General features: G+C 44.9%; 1 protein-coding gene across 2 annotated transcripts; it reads right to left on the reverse strand.

The window, feature by feature from the left end:
- Positions 1-1007: 1007 nt before the first annotated feature.
- Positions 1008-3827, reverse strand: Tsp97E (Tetraspanin 97E). Of its 2 annotated transcripts, XR_001770738.3 has the most exons (5): positions 3633-3827; positions 3131-3298; positions 2097-2459; positions 1477-2020; positions 1008-1363 (listed from the first exon to the last, which is right to left on the reverse strand). XR_001770738.3 is itself a non-coding variant. In XM_017168184.3 (4 exons), the coding sequence occupies exons 1-4, from the start codon at positions 3690-3692 to the stop codon at positions 1268-1270; spliced, it is 687 nt and encodes a 228-aa protein (XP_017023673.1). In that variant the 5' UTR covers positions 3693-3825; the 3' UTR covers positions 1008-1267. The 2 variants fall into 2 exon arrangements, 1 of the variants encoding a protein (XP_017023673.1); XM_017168184.3 differs by lacking the exon at positions 1477-2020 and having other exon boundaries at positions 3633-3825.
- Between the last annotated feature and the right edge of the window lie 5114 nt (positions 3828-8941).

The raw sequence follows: 8941 nt of genomic DNA on the forward strand, positions 1-8941 counted from the left end.
AAGCCTAAATATACATTTCTTTAAACCACTTCTTTCTTCTCAAATGACAAACCATGTAAAAAGCTTAAATTTAAACGTAAGCATTTCATTACAAAAATTCCCCCACGCTGTCGTTAATTTATATCTAGCTTCCTAATCTCCCGCCATCATTCATTTCGCTGCCAGCCACCTTTTCCGGCCAGCAAGGATGCCTGCGGTAAGCCGAGACAGTTTGCTAATGATCCCAAACCGCAAGTCCCACGAGGTGGGCTGGGCCTGAGAAAATGCGGGAAATGAAACTCAAAACTTGATTTGCGTTTTTGCTTTTGTTGTTTAAAGATCATATTTACTTCAATCACAGCACAGAATACAGAGAATATTATCTAATGGTTTATTTGTCGCTCGAAAGGAAACAGGAAACGGAACTGCAGGGAAAACTATTTCCATGTGAGTGTGAGTGGTGTTGTGTGTGAGACGAGGAAGACGCGTGCGGGTGTGATGTGTGTTTGTTCTTGGTGGCTTTTTTTTTGCGGGGTTAAAAGTCGAGAAGGAGAAGCTGCAGAGAAAGTCGAGCTAAAGTGCGGAAAAAGGAGTGAAAATACAGAAAAAGCAGTTTTCTTATGTGTGTAGGCTTTATCTATATAAATTGTATGTATAATTGTTGACATGTATGCTTTACTCTTTTTTTTTTGTTTTGTTATTTTGCGGGCTTTTCTCGCTAGTTTTTAAGTTTAACACACAACTAACATTTAGAGTATTGTTTATACGCCATTCTGAGGCCATAATGCAAGTAATGCAAGTTTGTATATAGGTTGATGTATACTTATTACGTTGCTAGTTACAATTGTTGACTTGGTTGTTAGTTCTACTTTAAGATCAGGTTGTTGAAATGTTTGTCTCGTAGTGGTACAGTAGTTCAAAGTCGCGTCACGTCGAGCCGTCCATGATTGTTGCGAGTTGCAAAGAAAGGCATTAAGAGCTAACCGAGGCGTTGGAAACGGTTCAACTTAAGGTGTTATAGCTTAACATAATCTCAATGGGGTGTTTATTAACAACTAACTTTGTGCAAGCTATGAAAATATAATGGTAAAAGGAAATTATATATATAAAATATAAAAGCAGTGTTGAGCACATCTTGACTCCTCCCTTCTTTCCTCTTTCTCCTTAGAGTAATCTCTTGTTCGAGTTTGGATTCGATTCTCGCTAGGAAACGTGTTTTTGTAAAAATAAGAATTCAGCCTTCGTCCCTTTGACTAAAATGGTTCACTTCCATGCTCCGGTATCCCGATCAATAGAGGTAATTGTGGGGAAAGACGGCGCGGGCGGGCAGGTAGCAGGGATCGTGTTGATTGCGGTAGCGACGCGCCAGGAAAACGGCCAGTACCTGGGGGAAAAGCACTGGATTAAATACTACTCGTATAATATTTATATTTTCAATATTAAAAACAAAAGAAACAAGGAAACTCAAGCTCAAAACAACACTAGAACATGTCTCACCCTGGGCCACTTGTTGGATTTATGCTTAGTCAAGGCAGTCAGGCAGTCAGGTGTTAGCAGAAAAGTGTTAAAAGGAAGTGTGTTGAGAGTGAAAGGTAGTATATTTCTTTGCTGATTGCTTGCTTTCGGTTTTATATGTGGGTTAAACACGTAGCTCTCTCCCCCTCCTATATATATATCTCTCTATAATATGTATATATGTCTAAAGTTGTATATCAATTACGCCCTAACACATTACGTACATAGTTCTGCTGCAATGTGATTAAATATATATGAATATATGTATCTGTAGATGGTATAAATATAAAGGATGCTTGTATATATGGTATGTGGGGCCCCAAGGACCATGAGATTTTTTATCGCAACATCAAACATTTATCAGAGACAGAGCAGAGATACACACACTAAATAATCTTGGATGTTTCTGTTTCTGGGAAATGTTTTATCTTGTTTTCGAAACGCGAATAATTTAGAGAAAGGCGCTGGGCAAGCCACGCGGATCCTTTTGATTGCGATAGCGAACTGTTAGCCAGACGCCCACGAACTAAGGCAGCATGTAGGAAATAGTTTCAAGAGAACTTGGATTATATTATTTAAGAAATATCCCCTGTTAAATTTACCTCAGTGAAGCTGAAGAAGATGCCCAGACCGCCGCACAGCTTGAAGGCGTAGTCGATCTTGTCCTCCAGCAAGGGTCCGCAAGGCTGGCAACGACAGTCCGGATCGGTAGACCCGGCACAGCACTGTTGGTTGATCAGATCACAGGTGGGCTCATCCTGCGGAGCTACGGCGGCGGTGGTACTAGGTCCAGTGGCATTGAAGCCGCAGCATTTCAGGCTATCCTGCACCTGCTGGCGCAACTCCTTGGGCACCGTCATCCAGCCTTGCTCGGCGAACTGCTGCTGTTGCTCGGAATTGACGGCCAAACAGGAACTGGCAATGGAGAACTGGATCAGGAACAGCATGAACAGGATTATCATGTACTAAAGGGGTGAGACAGAGAGCGATGGTCTAAAGGTTAAGGCCAAACTGGGGCAGTGTTGTTGAATTATCATCGCACGTTTTCCACACATTCATTCTAGAGGGGTCGCACAGCGATACCCTCCAGCTGACGTCATGGAAACGCAGCAGCAGCAGCAGCAGCAGTAAGAGCGACTGAGGCCCACTCATAATTTGAGTCATTACAAACCCGCTTTCTCTGCGGAAGTGTGCACTTGTCTAAGTACGCTAATTGTTCCACATGCCACGACCTTCGGGCTTGCAGACAGTGGCGGTCAAAGCAATAGCATTGTGAAAGAAAGAAGATAGTTTTACGTGATTTCTATGATGTTTTGAAATTCTACTGTGGAGATTATGGAGAATTTGTAAGGAAAATGATAATTAAGTCAAATTTGTATATCTAATTATTAGAAGGGTTATATTTAAAATGTATAAAATGTAATAAACATTTATAAATGATTTATCAAATGATCAATCAAATTATATAACTAATCCCTGAAGTTTACTCACTCCTCTCGAAATTCAGGTATAATCTTATAAGTAAAAAAAGGAATACCTAGGACGCTAACGTGCTATTGTTTTGACCTCCACTGTCTTGGAACCTCTTAGCTGCAGCATACGAGTGCTTCACAGTTTTGTTAGGCAAAAAGGATACGAAGAACAGCATCACTTGGTGGTGCTTCACGGCACCAGCCAGCCCCAGCATGGAGATGCAGATGAGGATGACCCCGCAGGCCAGGATCCCGCCCACAATCGGCAGGTTGGTCACTATGGAGGCGGCTCGTGCGTACACGCCCACGCCAATCAGCAGGAATCCAATCATCTGGGGGTCACGAGAAAAGCACACACAAAGAAAGAGAGAGAAAAAAATCAAGAAAAGGACTCAAGGATGCTCGGCAAGCCGCACAACAACAACAACAACTCGCACAGACAGGGGCATACAGGTACAGACACTAATACACACGCACCGTTTGCACCTGCCCCCCGAGCAGAGGAAAATCAATACATCGAAATCCGACTAATTTAATAACCGTTTTTTTTCTTTTTGTTGTTCCTGCGTTTATTACGTTGTTCCTCTTCCGTGTTTGTTAGTTGTTGTTGCTTGCTGGCTGTATACTTTTTATTGCTGTTGTGTTTTGTTTTTGTTTTTGGCTTACCACATACAAAATGTTGAGCGCAATGAGCGCGTTCTTCGAGCAGGTGAAACCGCCGCACATGTTGCTGATTCTTCCGTATTAATCTCCTGTTCAATAGATTGTTTTAGCTAAACCCTTGAGTTAGCGCCTGCTGCTTAGTTTAATTTAATTTTATTTATTTTCCGTTTTCACTTTCGTTATAGAGATGGAACAAATTCGATATATCGATATTAGCTAGAGCTGGCAAAAATAACGAATAGTTCCAATCGATAGGTGCTAGCGCCAATGTCCTATCGATATCGACAACTCCGGCGATAAGTGATAGCGCCACTTTCCTATCGACATCGAAAAACTCCGGCGAAAAGAAAACTTCTTAACTTTTTCGGTTTTCCGGGTAAGTACCGCCAATTAACGAAAACATGAAACTCATTATATTGAATTGTCAAGTTCCATGCAGCCGACAAGTGCCGTTAATTGCATTTTACATACCGGCGGAGGAATTCCAGCCCCGGCCAACAACAACTTCATTGGGTGTCATGGGCCGAGGACCTCCACAAAAGTAGCAACAACAACCACAGAACCGACAACGTCTCTGCAATGGACACCTACAGCATAAATTTATGGCCAAAACGATAAGCGCCGGCCAAAAGGTAGAAACTCGCGCCGACTGCCCAAAATTGGACAAGGAACGTGCGTCGGGCGAGCAGGCAGAATTTAGTAGCTGTCAAAGGCATCAGCTGTGGCCCGGGCAACACCTACATACGACTCGTAGCCGCCGCCGGCAAGAGAGCCACAGCCCCGGACATGGCCACGAAGGCTAAAGCCAAAGTCGGAGCAAAAGTTAAGACAGCGGCGGCGCACACGCAAGGAATATGCCACAGGTGAGTTCTTGGCGCATACAGTGGGCACTATGGTGGTGGGAAGATTCTATACATACAAGACTACCTAAAAATAATACGCTCCTTTTTCCCTATGTTTATAAACATATTTAGTGGTCCTTTTGGTCCTGAAATAGGTACCACTCTCCTGCCCAATTTTAAGGAAGCTTGTCTCTACTACCTACAGAAAGGTCTTATTCGCTTTAGGGAAATGGTACGATTCGAGTACCTGAATCTCTTGGTTACAGCATGGTCAATTGGGAAATTCACACTCTATATTCGTTTACCACAGAAAGCCAAGTCCTATTGGAATAAATGAAGTCAAAACCTCTCAAATTAGTCGCATAATAATTCAAATTAAATAGGTTTTCTTTGTATATTAAAAACCAAATACCAAACTCTCCTAGACAATTCAGTTTTTTATGATACATCTCCCTGAAACCATAATATTCTTCAAACCAATCTCCACTGTAATCCCCTGTTACCATCATCGCTCTTGACTTCGCGTGCAAATGGCGAGGAATTCGGAGCGGAGTGCGGAGGCGAACATCGCTCGTTCGGTTGGGAGTGGAGATCCCGATCCCGATGCCGATGCGATGCCCGTTGCCCGGTGCCCGATCCCCCAGAGCCGTTGGTGGCCTGTGACTTTATAAGGCTGATGCTGTCAGTTGTCTTTAGCCAAGCTCATTGGCAGCTTTATTGGCGAACTGCTGGCCGAGTAAAGAGCAGCGTGTGTGTGGGCCAACCTGCATAGCACTCATAAATATAAATATGAATCTCGGATGCACTGGCAAGTGGCTGGCAGCCTCGTTAGCTGATGGTTGCTGCCGGTTCATGGCTGGTGCGAAGATGCAAAACGTTTGCCAGCTCCGATTCCAAGTCCAAGTCCAGGCCAGGCTTCCGCCGGTGCGCCGGTTGGCCTGACCAAGAAGACAACACACCGTGTGCTAACAAGATGGCAAACACATGAAATTAGACTGCGCCGATGCACGTCCAGCGATAGAAGAAGAACGAACTGATCGTGCCCAGCAAACGGCAACGGCAGGAACAGCAGACTAATTAACATATTCAAATATTTGTCGCATTGTTTCGCCAGTTTCCCAGCTCCATCTCGGAGCTCCCTCTCCTGGGCATGATCTGCTCTACTCCACCGACTTCGCTGACTCCGCTTCTCTTGTCTGTTTATTGAAAAACCATTTTACGGTTTCATGCTTAAAAGTCATTGCAATCTGCCACGCCCCATCCCTGGTCCTGGTCCTGGACCTGGACCCTGATCCCGGGCCATGGCCATTGTGAATCTTCCCTGGGCTCTGCTGCAGCAGACCCGTTGGCGCTATTTTTATCGCATTTTAAAAGGCTATTTGTAGTGGTTCCACCAGGAAGTGGCATAAATTCGCAGCGCATAATGGCTGTGAATAAATTATTTTGCTACAGCTTCCTCTCGCCCAGCCCCCGGGTCCACTGATTGTGCCTCGCCCACGGTGGCTGATAAGGCCGACTGCCGACTGCCGGCCCAGGCAGGCTCATCCATTGCGTTCTTCATTGGTCGGGAAGAACCCCAAAAAAACAGATGCTGGAACAATGCACTGGTTACGTAATCACTTACCGCGATTGTTGTCCGTCCTGCCCCGTGAGAGAGGCCAGCCGGCGGCCTTCCTTGTGCGCTTGAGCAATTTTCACGCACGCCCTCGGACCAGCAGCTTCCCATCCCAGAAAAAGGCTGGGCTTGGCCTGGGAGGCAAGGAAAGGAGGAGAATAAACTAAAGAATTGAATACGCAGCAATCGCATGCGAAAAGCAAAAGTCCCACAGTCCGTTAGGCGGAAGCGAAGGCCAAGGAGATTTTGGCTTTAATTAAATTTATGGGAGTGATGTTGAGCTTCCTCAGGGGGGCAGGCGCTTAGGTCCTTTGAAACTTCGATGGAGGAGTGGGAAACTGATTTGTGTTTTAACTCATTTTTGGTTTAGAAAAGGTTTTCCCTAAACCTAAAGTGTGGCTCAAGTGAGACTTATTGTTATGTAATTGCTTAGGCTAATGATGATGAGCTAACTCCTGCTGGCTATATAAAGTTATAGCTCATACAGCCATAATATTAAATATTGCAATTTTTAAAAGGAAGTAATTTAAAAAATAGAGTAAAAATCTTTTACTAGCTTACTCCCCTATAGTTATCCTTACGATAACCTTCCTTCAACTTTTTACAACTTTAACGTGACACCCTATATACATATGTACCTAAAGTCAAAAGTCAGTACCTAAAAAACCATAATTTCCCTTAAACTTCTCTCAAATGACTAATAGTTTAGGGCATTATAGATAAACGTCTGTTAACGAATGTAATGTAAGTCATCTGTGAGAAGTCGAGATAAACCCCTGACTACCGGGTCTTACGTGAAATTGAATGACCCCTGTGGTAACTGCAATTGACCGGGCCAGATTCCAGAGATATATTACAATTATTAATTGTTTTTCGCCCGAGTCGAGGCTCAAGCGAAGCTCAGCGGTACTGGGAATGAAGCCAAAACTGAGGCTGAGACTCAACCCGAGCTTGAAGCTTCTGCTGAACCATTTCTCTAATTTCTAATGGGCTTCCATCGCGGGCTGCCACAAACGGTTGTCTGCCTTGACGCAGACTCGATGGCTGGCTGGCTTGGTCTAGCCTGGCTTGGTCTGGCTGTGATCAGGGCCTGGTCAATGTCCTTTGCCTTTTTGCTTTGGTTTCGGCTGGGGCCTTGCATGCGCATTGCGCACGACGCGTCAGCCGCCGCAGCTTCGCCGGCTCTCTGAACTGCTCCGAGAGTTGGCCCAAACAGATGTTATCCCATCCGATGCGGCAGTGACCCCAGCAGGGCCATAAATTCTCACAGTGCCTACACGCCTGCGCCTCTCTACAAATGTTCCAATTTGTATTTTTGCACAAATTGTGCTTGCCGCTGTGGCATCTTCGGCTGCTCTTCCTGGAGGAGATGGAGCATGGAGGCTTCTAGCTAGTGGTTTCCCATTTCCCCGTTCCCTGTGCTCCGGTTGTTTGTTTTTGGCTGCATTTAATTTAATTTGGCCTACCCAATTGGGCTGAACCGCAATTAGAGACAAATGTTTTTGGCTGCATTCCAGCGGCTACTTAGCCCCGCATGTTCGTGGCAATTAGCCTGCGAGGCCATCGAGGACATGGGGACATGGGCGTGTGTTTTTGGGGCGGGGCGAAAGTTATCTCCCTGTGTAGGCTCTGCAGCAGAGCGACCATTTCCCACACGTTTGTTTGCTTAATTAGGTGAAAACGGGCTAACAGCTGTCCCGGCCATGACTGCCTGCTTGGCCTGCCTGCCTGGCTGCCATGCCGGGCAATTGCTAATGAGCAGGACAAGCTGGAGGAGTTGGCGAAATGAAAAGTAACAAGCCACCGTCCTCGCTTTCAGGCTTGCCACTTTGGAAATGGAAAATGGAAAATGGGGAAATAGTAAACGGGAAAACGTTCGCCACTCGTCGACTCAAGTGCTAAATTCCAACTTTTGTCAGTCTGTCTTTTATACCCTAACAAGGGGTTTTTGGGGAGTTTGGCTATGGCAAAGTCCCGGGGGAGTCCTCGAAAATAGGCAGGATCTTGAGCCTAATTAATTGGTGAAGAAATTATACATTGAACACTTACTTATTGTTGGGTTTTGAAGGAATAAACTCAGTTAAATTATCTCTAAATAGTATATAAAAGCATTAACCATTTTTTCAGTAATTTAGTGTTTAATTTTCTTCCCAAAAATTAAAAGTTATCCAATAACCTGTGCAATTTCAATTGATTTCCCACTTAGAGCATAACAAATTTCACTTACCAGCTTCGTTAAGTTTAAGTCTTTGGCTCATCTGTGGATTTTGCTGGCTTCTTCACCAATTTCTTCTTCTTTGGCGAAATTTGGCGGTGCCCATTGCCATGGCAAGTGCATAATTTTTCAATCAAAGCGAGCAGCTGTAAAACAAACAAAAGCAGAGGCCTGGCCAGAAATCGTGAGGCAGGCCAACATGGCCAGAAAAGAAAACCCGAATAGGAAAAGCTCTCTTCTCTGACCCCGCTTGGAAAAGGTGGAAAGGAAGTGCTGCAAACGAGATCTTCACCTCATCCCAGCCCATCCAATCCCAGGCTATCGGAGCTCCAACGAGGCAATGGCGATACCAATGGCAATGGCATTTAAATGCAAATGACCACAGAGCGTGAGGGTGTTCAATGCGAACTTTATGCATGGAAATTGGCAAAATGCGAGCAAGCGTTTTCCTCAATGGTCAAAGTGTCAACGGCAACGAGTGTAGGTGTTGTCAGCCATTGTCTCTATGGCATTCCAGCTCGCCTTAGGCCAGGCCAGAACGCTTAGGACCAGTCCGATGCCAAGTCAAGCCGCTAATTAAAAGCCATTGCTAACAGTCAACGACTTAATGGCCAGGCATTTGCATAGCTGTCAACGCAAA

This window comes from Drosophila kikkawai, chromosome 3R (assembly GCF_030179895.1).
Source record: "Drosophila kikkawai strain 14028-0561.14 chromosome 3R, DkikHiC1v2, whole genome shotgun sequence".
In the NCBI taxonomy this organism is placed as follows: domain Eukaryota; kingdom Metazoa; phylum Arthropoda; class Insecta; order Diptera; family Drosophilidae; genus Drosophila; species Drosophila kikkawai.

Bases quoted from the DNA above. Each gene is read 5' to 3' on its own strand.
- Tsp97E (XM_017168184.3), bottom strand. From the start codon at position 3,692: ATGTGCGGCGGTTTCACCTGCTCGAAGAACGCGCTCATTGCGCTCAAC. The intron at 3,299-3,632 runs GTAAGCCAAAAA...CGTGACCCCCAG, and splicing joins CGCTCAACATTTTGTATGTG to ATGATTGGATTCCTGCTGAT. The intron at 2,460-3,130 runs GTATCCTTTTTG...TCACCCCTTTAG, and splicing joins ACCAAGTGATGCTGTTCTTC to TACATGATAATCCTGTTCAT.